The sequence below is a fragment of the Neopelma chrysocephalum genome, unplaced genomic scaffold (assembly GCF_003984885.1).
Source record: "Neopelma chrysocephalum unplaced genomic scaffold, ASM398488v2 Primary Assembly neopelma1_98, whole genome shotgun sequence".
Lineage (NCBI taxonomy): Eukaryota > Metazoa > Chordata > Aves > Passeriformes > Pipridae > Neopelma > Neopelma chrysocephalum.
This window is the reverse complement of record NW_020897761.1, coordinates 4732490-4746915: the sequence shown is the minus strand read 5'-3', so window position 1 is coordinate 4746915 and position 14426 is coordinate 4732490. Positions and strand designations below refer to the sequence as shown.

At 55.8% G+C, this 14426-nt stretch overlaps 2 protein-coding genes across 3 annotated transcripts in view; both read left to right on the top strand.

Annotated features, from left to right (window-relative positions):
- The first annotated feature begins 2010 nt into the window (after window positions 1-2010).
- LOC113973064 (P-selectin-like) lies at window positions 2011-12668 on the top strand. Its single transcript, XM_027694748.1, has 19 exons — window positions 2011-2171; window positions 3160-3247; window positions 5272-5661; window positions 5757-5864; window positions 5977-6159; window positions 8230-8415; window positions 8550-8735; window positions 8871-9056; window positions 9190-9375; window positions 9511-9696; window positions 9832-10017; window positions 10159-10344; window positions 10479-10664; window positions 10793-10978; window positions 11146-11331; window positions 11475-11594; window positions 11958-11988; window positions 12172-12227; window positions 12368-12668. Exons 1-18 carry the CDS (start codon window positions 2163-2165, stop codon window positions 12224-12226), a joined length of 2844 nt encoding a protein of 947 aa, XP_027550549.1. The 5' UTR covers window positions 2011-2162; the 3' UTR covers window position 12227; window positions 12368-12668.
- A 705-nt stretch (window positions 12669-13373) lies between these two features.
- ATF6 (activating transcription factor 6) overlaps window positions 13374-14426 on the top strand; it is a 76156-nt gene continuing 75103 nt past the window's right edge. For both annotated transcript variants that reach the window (XM_027694640.1, XM_027694639.1), the window contains exons 1-2: window positions 13374-13493; window positions 13577-13641. In XM_027694640.1, the coding sequence (XP_027550441.1) occupies window positions 13424-13493; window positions 13577-13641 (135 nt within the window). In that variant the 5' untranslated portion in view covers window positions 13374-13423. The remainder of the gene's footprint in view (window positions 13494-13576; window positions 13642-14426) is intronic.

Below are 14426 nucleotides of genomic sequence, written 5' to 3'. Positions count from 1 at the left end.
AGGAGGGTCTGGCTGCTGGGGTTGTGCACCAGGTGCCATGCTGGGAGACTTGTTCAAAGGCACCCTGCAGACCAGGGACAGCCTTTGGGTCAAACACTCCCTGGGGACCTGGGGGGGCAGGGGAATCATCTGCTTCCCATGCTCAGGAGATGCCTCTAAAGCTTCAGAGGGAGCTGCCCAAATTCCCAAGGAGGAACAGAGGGATAGCAGCAATGAGGCTGCACCCCAGGGGTGTGGGTCCTCGCTGGTACCATGCTACACTCCCAAAGGGGTGCCATCAGGTGCCTCCTTGCCCCAGTGGGCTGCTGAGCCCTCCCCGGGGGCAAGGGGGGCTCCCCAGGAAGGTGCCCCCTGTATCGCCGGCAGCAGCCGAGCCAGACGGGCTGTGCCAGGGTGAGTTGGTTCCTCTGCAGTTCCTCTCCGGGGACATTGCACAAGGAGGGGAGGAGGCTGTGCCACCGTGGGGCAGGAGCCTCTGCTGTAAACAACACATACCCGTGCCCGTTTCCCAGAGACAGAGCCTGTGGCAGATCTCTCACGGGAGAGAGAGCATTGCCTCTGTCTATTGCTCAGTGCCAGGGCACAGCAAAGGAGGCACATTTCCATTCCAGATCCCTGCGTCCAGAGGGACAGTGAGGAGGTAACACAAGAAAGTATCTTAGTACCTGCTCCCTCAAGTACATGCTGAGCAAAGCCCTGGCTTGGAGCTTGCGCTCTGCCCTCAGAGGGGTGGGCACAGGGTGCACCATCTTTCCACCTAGGAAATCCTTGCACTGCTCAGGCAGGGACAGGCCCTTCCTTGGTAAGCGAGGCAGCAGGAATCCAGTGGGAGCATGTGTCCTGCAGCATCCTGAATCCTTTCCAGGGAAGCCAACCTTGGAAATCATCTGAGATGTGAAAGGGCTGCTGGCCATTAACCAGCTTCCAGCAGAGCTGATTTGGGTCTTCCTCCTACCATGTGTACCTTTTTCCACTACCTGCAAAGCAACCCTCCATATCTGTCCTGCCAGGTAGGACCCCCTCTCTGAGCCCAAGTATCTGTGGGCATGGGGTACCTGATCCCACAAAGTACTTTGAACTTGGCCATGTACTGCCATGTATTTTGCAGCAGCAGCAGCCGCCTCTGAGTGTCAGCCACCTTGATTCTGTTTTTAGAACAATACCAGAAACTATTTGTAGTTACAAAAATAAAGGTGGGAATATTTTTTTTCTACTACTCTACCCTACCGTGTTGGGTTTCAGCAGAAGTGAAACTGGCAGGGGCACAGCCTGCTCTCTCCTTGGGCCACACACCCACAAACACCTCTGTGAGTCCCAGCAGGTGTCTCATCAGTGGGAGAGGCAGTTCCCACCCTGACCAGCTGACCCTCAGCATTTGGAGATGCTCTCCTGTCCCAGCAGCTGCCCCTCAGCCTCTCTGCCTGCCTCTCCTGTGCTGTAATTGACCACCCTCAGCAGATGAGCTGCTAGAAAGCGAGTGCTCCTGAATTACTGGACATACAGACTCATCCCTGGTAATTCCATAAAAATAGACAATTGCAGTAAAGCATGATGCAAGGAAGATATCCAGAGGCAGGAACTGAGTTTCATTTGTATTGGCCAAGTATAAAGTAATTAGTGGGTTATGACTTTTGTGGGATGGGTTCCTCCTTTTGTTTAGAATGAGTCCCAGTGGAGCAGAATCAATTTCTTTGGAACTGGAAGATGAATGTGACCTGCATGGCTCTTGCTTGGTTTTAGCTGGAAGCGAGCAGAGTAATTCCTGCAGAAAACCCTGCCAAGGCAGTTTTACGTATGAGCAGAATGGGATAAGGAAAGATTTATTATGATTCAAGAATGATCCAAGGGGAGGTGGACACAATTAGGCATATTCCTGAAACTCTGGTGGAAGTTTCTAATGGAAATTAAGAAGGCAGGGGAAGTTCCTCTGGTATATTATTGGACCTTTCTTATAAAGATAAGGACAGGAAAATACATTGTGTAAGTAACTGTTTATAAAGGGTATATGAGGATTCACAGCCAGAGCAAAAAGCCTGCGCATGAGGAGAGCATCCAGCATGAGAGCTGGGAGGCTGTGAGCCACGCTCCCACTCAGCCCCTGTGGGACCTCATCGCACCTCATCCCTCCTCTGTCTCCCAACCACCAGCGTGGATGCCGCCACATGGACATGGTGGGTCAGAGAGGTCTTGGTGCCCTGGGCACCATGGGCTGGGGTTGAACCCTTCCTGGGGGACCTTTTTCCATCTCCTGGGGGGCTCGGGCAATCCTGGCTGGTTGTGGGTCAGCTCCTGTGGTTGTCACATCCCTATGGCGGTGTGGGGGTGCACCCAGCTCCCATGCCATGGGGCTGGTGCTGAGCTGAGTCCCACCAGGGCTATGGTCAGTGGGGATCCCGTTGTTCCCTTCCAGCCCCAGGTGAGAGAAGGGTTTCTCGGGGTGGGAGAGCCCTGTGGTACGGAAGGTGGTGATGTGGGGCAGGATGAGGGCTGGCAGTGGGGCTGGGGTGGGAGGGGAAGAGGCCAAGGGCAGGGAGCAATGCTCTGCAGGCTCGGAGGAAGTGTGAGCACCGCTGCCTGCCAGGGACCACACACGCCTGGCACTGCCACTGGCTGGGCAAGGTGTCTGCAGCACCAACATGGTAAGTCCTGTTCCTTTCCTTGGGGATGACTCAGGGTCTCCCTGGAAAAGGGGATTTGGAGGAGGGCAGGGCTATGGGCAGGCACTGAGAGCAACTAGTGCCACTGTTGGGGGCTGTGGGATACACACAGGCTGCTCCAGAGACACCCTGCCTGGGTGACCCCAGGCACACAGGGCACTGCCACGCACACAGGGCACTGCCACTGCAAGGCAGATGCCAGCCCTGGCTGAGCAGGAAGGGCTGGGAAGCCACAGGACATGCCCTGGATTTAGGGACTCCCCAGGAGTTAACTGCATTGCCAGCAGTGTCTCCCTCACTGCTCAGCCGTGCTGCAGGCACAGCCCCCCAAAGTGCCTCCCTTGAAGGGCCCTTTCTGCAGCAGAGCCACACCTGGCAGGACCATCCATGCCTGTGTATGAGCTGGCACAAGAAACGTGCCCTCATGTCCACCAGGACTGCCTGGCAGCACTGTGGGTGTGCGTGAGCCTCCTGGGATGTGCATGCTCTCCCTCCCTGTCAGGACTCTGCTGTGGGACTGCAATCTGCTGGGAGGACATGGACTCTGGGCTCCTGTGGCATCTACCTGGGCATCGCTGCCATCACATGGGGTAAGTCACCCACCACCCGCTCAGTAAGCCCCGTGTGACCCTGCTGCCGAGGGGTCTGCAGGTCTGGGAAACTGGAGCAGGGCAGCCCCAGTGTTATTTTGGAGGGTCGTCAGTCACAACCCTTGTGGCTGCCAGCTCCAGGGCTGGATCCTCCTGGGCTGGGAGGAGGCTGTGTCTGCTCAGGCCAGTTTCCTCCAGGCAATCCTCGCACCCCCAGGGAGGGCTCGGCCACATGTGGGGTCCCTGCAGGGTGTCTGGTTCCCCACATGCAGCATGGCAGCTGCTGCACCCTACTGTGAACTGGAGAAAGGCAGCAGCAGCTCTACCCACTGCCTACACCCACGCCTGTGCTGCAGAGTTGGGCATGGACACGGGCATAGGACACACAGGTGCAAGGGTTGGGAGCACAGCTGGGGCAGCACCACACAGAACTAGAGCTGCTAATTGACATCAGGAGGAGAAATCAGAGTAGAAAAGAATTTGGTTTTGCTGCCTGTAGGATATTTCCTTCACATGCTGGCATTGCACAGAGCAAAACTGCTGTTAACTGCTCTGTCCCTGGAAATCTTCTGTGAGCTGAATTATTTTCCAAAGGACCTTTCATGACTGAGCTAAGGAACAGAAATGAGGCAAATGCAGAAGTGTTAGGAGGAGTCTGAGATTTAGCTCTGAGGGGAAAACAAAAATGCAAAGGTAGCCTGAGTGTGGAGGGTGCTGAGCACCACCCTGGGAAGAGGTATCAGGGCTGCCAAGGGAGCCAAGGGGTTGGCCGGGGAGTCAGTGAGGGCCAGGAGGGGGCCGTGGGAACTGAGGATGGGGCAGGCTCCCAGAAAGTGCCCTGAGCTCCTGTCCTGGAGCCCCAAATTCCCAAAGGGTAAAGATAAGGGCTGTAGTGGGAAACCACATTTTCTGCAGCTTCAGTTTTTGTTGAACAAAGTGGATAGTTTGCTCTTTCACAAGGAAAACTAGACAAATTATGAGAATTTACTTAGAAAAATATATAATTATTGGCCAAACTACAGCTCTAATTAGATTTGAGAAGCCCTAAATTTGCATCTATTCTGTGATGCCCAGATCTTTGCATAACTGCAGTGTGGTGTGCTCTCCTGAGACACAGGGCACCCCAGGCTGGTTGTTTGGAGCAGGCTTTTATTCCCATCTCACTTTCTGACAAATATGAATACCATATCACTTTCAGCTGTTGTGGAGATACCTACTTTTGGGGAGAAGGGAGGAAGCTTCTTTTTGTGGCTAAAACCCTTTGATTGCGTAAAGTTGTGGTGTGAAATGCAGTAAATAAGAGCAGGGTTTCAGCAAAGTGTCCTTCACTTGTGGCTATGGGTTCCAGTTAATCTCTGGCCATGCCCTGCCTGGTGGGCATGACCAGGATGTGAGTTTGACTTTTGTAAGATCTTGTTTTGCAACCCTGAGTTTTACAAGACTCCTCAGACCATATCTAGCTCAGATGAGCAGGTTGGGATCCAAATGCTTTTGGGGGTGAGGGCATACTTGTTGCTCTGCCTTGCTCCAATCTGACTCTCATGTAGCACTGTAAAGGAAGAAGACTGAAGTGGCACACTTCTGCACTCAAGGAAGGAACCGTGTTTAAGGAACCATCTTGAAGTGGGGTTTTCCCCTTTGGGAAACTTTTTTGTGGGCAGGGGAACAGGGCTGTGGGGCTGGGTTTTCAATACTTGTGTTGGAGAAGGGGTTGGCATCACCACTTGAGGTCCTTCTGCCACCTGCACTCTGCCTGCCCCATGTTACCCACTGTCTCAGCCTTCCCCCTGTCTCCATCTTCCTGTGCTGTCCCCCTGATTTCAGTTCCTTCTGCCATGCCTGATATACCCAGGTCTCCATGTACCCTTAGAGCCCCATTCTCATCCACATTTGCCCTTTCATCCCATCTCCTCACTCAGCTTATTACTGGCCAGGCTTAGACCACCCTCATGCCCTAAGGGATCCCATCCCTGGCCTGGCTCCATCCTTTCTGCATTGATCCCAGACTTCACCTTCTCTCACAGGCATGGTGTTGTGGGAGGAGGTGGGTGCCTGGAAGTACTACTACAGTGACCGAGGGGACTACACGTGGGACCAGGCCAGGAATTACTGCCAGACCTTCTTTACCGACCTGGTGGCGATCCAGAACAAGGAGGAGATCGAGTACCTCAACGAGAACCTGCCCCGCCATGGGACCTACTACTGGATTGGCATCCGCAAGCTGGGAGGCACCTGGACCTGGGTGGGCACCAAGAAGGTTCTGACAAAGGAGGCAGAGAACTGGGCAGTTGGGGAGCCCAACAACCGCCGCTCCAACCAGGACTGCGTGGAGATCTACATCAAGCGGAAGGAGCAGTCGGGCAAATGGAATGACGAGCCCTGCAGCCGGAAGAAAAAGGCGCTGTGTTACAAGGGTTAGTAGGGGGACTGTGGCCCAGACCTGGATTGGGTGGGCTGGGGACCACCAGGGCGGCCAGCAGCTCCTGATGACCATCCTCTGTGTGTGCAGCCTCCTGCCAGCCCTCCTCATGCAGCCAGCGCGGCGAGTGCGTGGAGACGATTGGGAGCTACCGCTGCGAGTGCTACCCCGGCTTCCACGGCCCTGAGTGCCAGTATGGTGAGCCATCCATACCCATCCTTCCCTCCCTGCTGGAAAGCCTGAGCCTTGGTGGCAAACTGGGCAAGTTCCCTGTGCTCCTAATGGGCTGGCAGTGATGTGTTTCTCCCAGTTGTGCAGTGTGCTGAGCTGAAACCCAAGGGAGCGCACATGAACTGCAGCCATCCCTACGGAAACTTCAGCTACAATTCCACCTGCATGTTTGGGTGCCAGGAGGGGTTCAAGCAGCAAGGGATGGGTACGCTGCGGTGCCTGCCTTCCCAGCAGTGGTCAGCAGACATCCCCATCTGCACAGGTAGGACCTCTCAGGGCCTGGGAGTCTCAGAGATACAGCACTGATGCTTTGGGGGAACCAGCACTATGTGCCCGATGCTGCTCAGGCAAGTCTTGCCATGCCCTGCCCTTTGTGGAAGCATCTCCTGGTGCTGCATGCGGGAGGTGATCCCCTCATGAGGCTGCAATGGGCAGAGCAGCTGTGAGCTCTGGATAAGCCCCCTGCTCTGCCTGGCTGTCCCCGTGCCCTTGCTCGCTGTCCTGAATTCCACCCAGATGTCAGCACCCTGTGTGCACTAAGGAAGGGGTCAGGATGGTGTCTTAGCATTTCTGTTAACCCAGTAGCATGGTCTGCATCTCCCCAAGCCCACCCTCATCTGCCTTGGAAAGGTGCTTGGCATCTTGAAGGTCCTCAGAAAAAAGAGGGGCTGCTGTCCTGCAGCCAGGGGAAGGGGGTATCCTGGCAGGCCACCTTGAGCCACCTTGAGTGGGGATAAGGACCCATGAAATGAGGTTAGATATAAACTGGGAGGGACAGAGCATGGCAGGAAGCCACAGAGGAGAAAGCTGTGGTGTGTTATGCTGCAGGGGCAGGGAAAGTCTTCCTGTTGGCGGCTTGAGGGCTTGCAGCCAGGCACGAGGCGTCCCAGGGAAGCGCTGGGCTTTTCTGAGGGTGTGAGAGCCTTGCTCCACCTTTCCTGTGCCGCAGCCTTGCACAAGGATGGGACGAGTCAAGGACTGGAGCAGACATGGGACGGCAACTGGGGACCCTCTCTATTGGGAGACCCAGCAGAAGCTGTCAGGGGCCAAACAGCATCTCTGTACATATATTCTTTAAAAAGAAAGCCTGCCTTGAAGTTAGTGCTGCCAATGATGCCTCTGAAAGGTGTGCCTGTAGTCCAACCTGGTGCTTACTTTAGGCACCTGAGACCAACAAAACTTTCTGCAGTTAAGAGCAACAGCCATGGAGCTGTGATGTGATTACTCTCTAGCTAGCATCCCCAGCAGGGGCAGGAGCTGGCTCCAAATTTTGTGGAAGTCCCCCCAGGCAAGCTGGGCTGTGCCTGCCTGCTCCAGGCTTTTCAAACTCCCAGAGGCTTGTTTTCCCAGCCCGTTGTTTTTTTCCTGCTGGCTGTATGTATGATTGATTTTTGTTTCTTGCAAAGAATCAGATGGGTCAGACGGTTGCCTGTGATAACAAAGCAGTGTTAGTAAGCATTGCCAGTTGGGCTTACTCCAAAAACGAGCAGAGGTTCCTGCTGTGGTGAGGCTGAAGGTGCTGTGAGGGCTGTGAAGGACAAGGCTGCCTGCCCTGTCTCAAACCCTGCCCTGTGCCTGCCTTCAGCTGTTGCATGGTCATTGTTGGCTGGCCCCAAAAGGGGCTGGGTCACTTGCTCCCATCCGCATGACATGTTCACCAATAGACACCTCTGGGAATTCTGTGAGAAACCAGACTTGCCTGTAAAACAGCTATAAAAGGAAAAGTCTACCTAGGAAAGTGTTTGGTGTTGGTCTGAAAGCCGAAGGTACAGTGGACAGGGTGTGTTTCAGCTGGGCTAGGTGTTGGGGGTGTTAAATGTCCTCCCAGCACTAACCTGCAGTGGTCCCGCAGGCAGCAGAGCCACTCACCCCAGCAAATGCTGGGTGCTGCCCTGGCATGCAGCAAAGCACATCCTGGCCACAGCCTGGGGAGGCTGGCACACAACCCTTGTAGCCATTGCCGTCATCCCATCCTGGTTCTCTACAGCCCCAAAGCCATTCCCCTGCCACTGTGACAAGGATAGAGTCAGGTCTCTGCTCCAATAAAGGAAGGGAGACAAGTAGACTGCAGCAGATGTGGTCCTTCATCCCAGGGTAGTGCAAGGGATAAACAGGGCTCTTGCAGAGCAGCAATTGTGTGCCCCCCAGCAAATCACTCGTAGGGCAGAAAAAGCATTGTACCAACTACTGTTTTTGAAGAGGAAAGTGTGGGTGAGAAAGGTAAGTTGAAGACATATGACCACAGCTTTGGTTTCCTTTGATTTGGATTCAGCCCTAATCCTTAGATTTAACCTCATCTATCCTGTCTCTGAGACTTGCTCTCCCATTGCAGCCATCACCTGCCCGGTGCTCAGTGCTCCAGACTGGGGAGAGCTGAACTGCTCCCACCTCCACGGAGACTTTGTCTTTGGCTCCATGTGTGCCTTCTCCTGCCACATGGGGTTTGCACTCATGGGGTCAGAGAGCCGCAAGTGCACAGCCATGGGGACATGGACAGGGGATGCCCCACGTTGTGAAGGTAGAGCTGCTGCCAGAGTGCAGGGTGTCATTTGCCTTGGGGTAACACTGTGATGTTCCTCAGCCCCTTGGTCCCAGAATTTTAGTCTCTCAGTTCCCAAACTCCTGCTTACAGCGTACCTCTTCATTCTGTAGCCATTGCCTGCCCAGTGCTCAGTGCTCCAGACTGGGGAGAACTGAATTGCTCCCATCTCCACGGCAATTTCACCTTTGGCTCCACGTGTGCCTTCTCCTGCCAGACGGGGTTTGTGCTGATGGGGCCAGAGCGTCGGGAGTGCACGGCCATGGGGACCTGGACTGGAGACCTCCCACACTGTGAAGGTATTGCTGCTGCTTAAGCTGTCACAGGCCTCTGGTTAACCATGGAATGTTCTCCAGTGTCATGGTCCTTTCATGCCAACAGTTTATCCCTGTACTCCCCAGACTCCTGCTTGAAGTGTGTCTCTGTCCTTTCAGCCGTCACCTGCCCTGTGCTAAATGCACCAGACCAAGGAGAGCTGAACTGCTCCCATCTCCATGGGAACTTCACCTTTGGTTCTACATGTGCCTTCTCCTGCCAGAAAGGGTTTGTGCTGATGGGGCCAAACATCTCTGAGTGCATGGCCACAGGGACCTGGTCTGAAGACACTCCACGCTGTGAAGGTAGAGCTACTGCTAGAGCTCAAGGTCTCACTGGCCTTGGGGTCACACTTGGGTTTTTCCAAGCCTCTCAGATTGAACAGTTTAGCCTCATAGTACCTAGGGTCCTGCTTGAAGTTTTTCTCTGTCCTTGCAGCCATTGCCTGTCCAGTGCTCAATGCTCCAGAACAGGGAGAACTGAACTGCTCCCATCTCCATGGGAACTTCACCTTTGGCTCCACGTGTGTCTTCTCCTGCCAGATGGGGTTTGTGCTGAAGGGGTCAGAGACCCGCGAGTGCATGGCCACGGGGACCTGGACTGGGGACACCCCACAGTGCAAAGGTAGAGTTGCTTCTTGAGGTGTCACAGCCTTGGAGTGACCATGGGAGGCTCTTGGGTGTCTTGGTCCTCTCATTCCAACAGCTGAGCCACGTAGTCCACAGACTCTTACTTGAAATGTGCTTCTTTACCCTGCAGCCATCACCTGCCCAGTGCTCAGTGCTCCAGACCAGGGAGAGCTGAACTGCTCCCACGTCCATGGAGACTTTGCCTTCAGCACCACATGTGCCTTCTCCTGCCAGACAGGATTTGCACTGATTGGGTCAGAGAGGCGTGAGTGCATGGCCACAGGGATATGGACAGGGGATGCAACACAATGTGAAGGTAGAGCTGCTGCTCAAGGTGTCTCAGCCCTTGGGTTGACCTGGAATGTTCTTCAGTGTTTTGGTCCTTTCATCATAAGAGTTTAGCATTGTAGTCCCCAAGCTCCCTCCTGAAGTGTGCTTTTTTGCCATGCAGCCATTGCCTGCCCAGTGCTCAGTGCTCCAGACCAGGGAGAGATGAACTGCTCCCACCACCATGGCAGCTTCACCTTTGGCTCCACATGTGCCTTCTCCTGCCAGACAGGGTTTGCACTGATTGGGCCAGAGAGCCGTGAGTGCATGGCCACAGGAGTCTGGACCGGGGACACACCACAATGCAGAGGTATTGCTGCTGCTCAAGGTGTCACACGCCTCGGGTTGACCATGGGATGTTCCCCAGAGGACCCTCTTGGTCCTCTTGTTCCGACAGTTTAGCCTCATAGTTCCCAGGCTCCTGCTTGAAAATCTCTCTCTGTCCATGCAGCCATTGCCTGTCCAGTGCTCAGTGCTCCAGACTGGGGAGAGCTGAACTGCTCCCACCTCCACGGAGACTTCGCCTTTGACTCCATGTGTACCTTCTCCTGCCACATGGGGTTTGCACTCATGGGGTCAGAGAGCCGCAAGTGCACAGCCATGGGGACATGGACAGGGGATGCCCCACGTTGTGAAGGTAGAGCTGCTGCCAGAGTGCAGGGTGTCATTTGCCTTGGGGTAACACTGTGATATTCCTCAGCCCCTTGGTCCCAGAATTTTAGTCTCCCAGTTCCCAAGCTCCTGCTTGAAGTGTATCTCTTCACTCTGTAGCCATTGCCTGTCCAGCGCTCAGTGCTCCAGGATGGGGAGACGTGAACTGTTCCCATCTCCACGGCAATTTCACCTTTGGCTCCACGTGTGCCTTCTCCTGCCAGACGGGGTTTGTGCTGATGGGGCCGGAGCGTCGGGAGTGCACGGCCATGGGGACATGGACGGTGCATGCCCCACACTGTGAAGGTATTGCTGCTGCCAGAGCTCAGTGTGTCATTGGCCTTGGGGTGGCACTAGGATGTTCCCCAGCCCCCTGGTCCCAACACTGTAGTATCCCAGGCTCCTTTCTGAGGAGTGCCTCTTTACCCGTGCAGCCATCAAATGCTCGGCACTGACCACCCCGAAGATGGGCCAGGCTTCCTGCTCCCACCCGCTTGGGGACTTCACCTTTGGCTCCACATGTGCCTTCTCCTGCCAGAAAGGGTTTGTGCTGATGGGGCCAGAAAGCCGCAAGTGCACAGCCATGGGGACCTGGACTGGGGACACCCCACAATGCAAAGGTAAATCTCATGATCTCACACCTGTCTGGGAGTGCTCTGTTGTAGCAGACTGCTTTCCCCAGCGCCTCAGTCTATGTCAGTTCATCCCCTGGCTTCCCAGCCCATGTGTCCGTGTCTCACTACCATCAGTCCTGTCCTCTAATACTGCTGCTGTGCTCTATCTCCAGCCATCAGCTGCCCAGTGCTGGACCCCCCCAGCAGAGGCCAGCTGAGCTGCTCTCACGTGCATGGGAACTTCACCTACAACTCCACGTGCACCTTTTCCTGTGAGGAGGGGTTTGTTCGGATGGGAGCAGAGGTGCTCTGGTGTGAGGCCACAGGGAACTGGACCAGGCATCCTCCTGTCTGTACAGGTATGGTGGGACCCCCCTGCTCCTCTAGTGCTGCGAGGGGGTCCAGCTTTCTTGCAAGTGCATCTTGAATGTGGTGAGGGGCACTCCAGGGGCTGAGAAGTACTGGCAACTTTCTAACTTGGGGGTCTGTGGATCTGTTTCAGAGGATGGTGCCTTCTTAAAGCAAGTCCTGGCTTACAGCAGTGGCACAGCCCTGACGGTAGCTGGTCTTGTGCTCTCTGGGGGGCTCATTGCCATCCTTGCCAAGCGCCTCAGTGACAGAGGTATGGAAACACCTCCCACAGCCCACAATAGCTTTCTCCAGGGGCTCTCAGGCAAGGTGGTTACAGAGTCCCTGGGGAGGGTGGGATGATCAGAAGAGTTTAACAGTGTGACTGCCTCAATCCAAGTGTCTTATTTGCTGCAAGTTGCATGGTTCCGTGGCAGTTTGTTGAGCTGAAAGAGTCAGCAGCCAGCTTTGGAGGGCAGAGCCAGATAAACACCCTCACTGTGAAGACAGGAAATGCTTCAGTTCCTACCCGCTCCATCCCATACTTCTGCTCCAGCTTCTCATGACCTTCACTAAACATCCGTTTTTTTCTTTTCTATCTGCTCTGTCCCCATGGATATTTCAACACCATTATCAGAGGAGAAGAAGAAGCTCCTGAACCACACCAGGTGAGAGCCATGCCCTGTGACTCTCACAGCCCGGTTGTCACTCTGCTGTCACTCAGATCTGCCTGTGTGAGGCTGCTTTTATATGCAGTGGGAGGATCTTGGGGGCTGACAGGGCTGTGTTAACCCCTGCCCTTCACACACTCCTGCACTGTCCAAGGTGACACCCTTTTGTTTGCCCTGCAGTGACCTAGGATCACCAGGCACCTTCACCAACGCAGCGTATGATGCCAACCTGTGAGGTGAGTGCTGCCAAGACACTCACAGCACCCTGTTCAAAATTCACCTGAGCAGCCATCCTCCTGGCTGGAATGCTCCCAGGTGGGGACACCCTTGGGGCCCAAAGTGGATAACACCAGCTCTGTCTCTTCAGTGCTTCCAGCCTGCCCATGACTGAACCCCACTGTGTCCCCCAGTGCTGCAGGCCCAGCGGGAGCTGCCGCTGCGGCCCAGAGGGACTCCATGCCTGGAGCTGCAGCCTGGACCAGCGCTGCCTGTGGAGACTGTGCCCACACTGCATGTACCGCCAGGAGGGGAAGCTGCCTCCAGGAAAGGTGGCTGGAGACCTGTCTGGGGCCATGGGCCGCTGTCTCATGTGGGCAGCCTGCTGCTCGACCCGTGGACCTTCCCTGTGAATTTGGACATTCCCCCGAGGCTGCCCCAGGGACAGGCTTGTGTCAGCAGGGCCCAAATAAATGCCTGTGTCCAACCAGTGTCTCTGTGTGCTTGGGAGGGGAGGAAGGTCTCCATCAAATAGTGTGGCCAACAGGACCAGGGAACTGATTCTTCCTCTCTACTCGGTACTGCTGAGGGTGCACTTCCGAGTACTGTGTCCAGCTCTGGGCCCTTCAATTCAGGAAGCACATTGAGGTGCTGGAGCAGGTCCAGGGAAGAGCAACAAGGCTGGTGAAGGGACTCGAGCACAAGTCCTATGAGGAGCGGCTGAGGGAGCTGGGGTTGTTTAGCCTGGAGGAGGGTCAGGGGAGACCTCATCACTCTCTACAACTCCCTGACAGGAGGTTGTAGCCAGGTGGGGATGGTCTCTTCTCCCGGGCAACTAGCGACAGGACGAGAGGACACAGTCTTAAGCTGTACCAGGGGAGGTTCAGGTTGGATATTATGAGGAATTTCTTCACAGAAAAAGCGATTAGACATTGGAATAGACTGCACAGGGTGGAGTCACCGTCCCTGAAGGTGTTTAAGAAAAGAAAGACTGGATGTGGCACTCAGTGCCGTGATGGTGTTGGGTCATATATTGGACTCGGATCCTAATCGATCCCCACTCTGGGGGTTGGGACAGCGAGCAGCGCCCGTGCGGGCCCCGCACCGGCCGCTCCCGGCCCCGCCCCGTCCCCGCCCCGCCGAGTGTCCGGCGGCGGCCGCCGTCGGGGGCGGTGCTGCCGGAAGCAGACGTGTGTTTCGGGAGGAAAGGGAAGCGATGGCGGCGGCCAAGGCCGAGTGGGAGCCGGCGGGGCTGCTGCCCGCGGCGGGGGGCGGCCTGGACTGGGGTGAGCGGGGTTGGGGGGGCCGGGGCGGCGCGGGGTTCCCGGGCCGGGCCGGGCCGGCGCTGAGCCCCTTGTCTCTCCCGCAGAGGCGGTGCTGGGCGAGGAGCTGAGCGAGCTGCTGGGCGCCGCGGCCCCGAAGGACGAGCCCGACGTGAGTACTGGGAGGGGACGGGGGCGGCGGGGGCCGGGCTGCCCGTTCGGCCGGTGGGTGACCCGCGGGGATCCCCCCGGGGCGGCCCGGCAGGAGACTGTGGTTTCCCGGCCTTCACCCTGCGTGAGTCACTGGGATATCGATCGCTTATCAAACTGTGGGTGCCAAGGCCGGAGGTTGAAGGTGTAAAGGGGAGAGTCCAAGGTGAGAGCTGGAGGTGCCGTGCCCAGGAGGGGCGGTGCTGTCGCTGCCCCAGGGAAGGTGAACCCCGCAGGGCAGTGCTGCGGGAGGGGAGAGGCGTGGGCGCCTTACACCTGCATCCACCGGGGCTGGGCTTTACCACCCTGCCTGTTAGATGGCTTCGTGTTTTCTTCTTTGCTGTAGGATTTTCTCCAAAAACCTTTGCTTGCAACCTTATGCATTAATCCCCGTGTATTTTACTGTCCAACTGCACATACCACTTTTTCTTTCCTGGGGCACCTGCCTCATGGATACTGCATTGCATATTCTTCCTCTTGCCTTCTCTCTGCTCACTGTGTCCTCCAGCACACCCCCTGTCATCTCCAGCACACCCCCTGGGTTATCCAACGTAAATCCCAGGTACTAAGAGCCTTCCTACAGGTGTTGTAGAGCCACTCACTGGAGAAAACGTTGGAACTGCATGACTGTACAAGGGAAAGGTAGTGCCTGTCAGCAGGTTGGCATTAGTTGCCTGTGTGGAGGCTCTTACTGCACAGCCCAGTTTTTGTCATTCTTCCTATCAATGTGCTTTGATGAGCTTTCTC

What these genes read in the sequence shown, in the direction of transcription:
- LOC113973064 (XM_027694748.1), top strand. An exon ending in GGACACACCACAATGCAGAG is followed by an intron (nt 10,018 to 10,158) that starts GTATTGCTGCTG and finishes CTGTCCATGCAG; the next exon opens with CCATTGCCTGTCCAGTGCTC. An exon ending in GCATCCTCCTGTCTGTACAG is followed by an intron (nt 11,332 to 11,474) that starts GTATGGTGGGAC and finishes GATCTGTTTCAG; the next exon opens with AGGATGGTGCCTTCTTAAAG.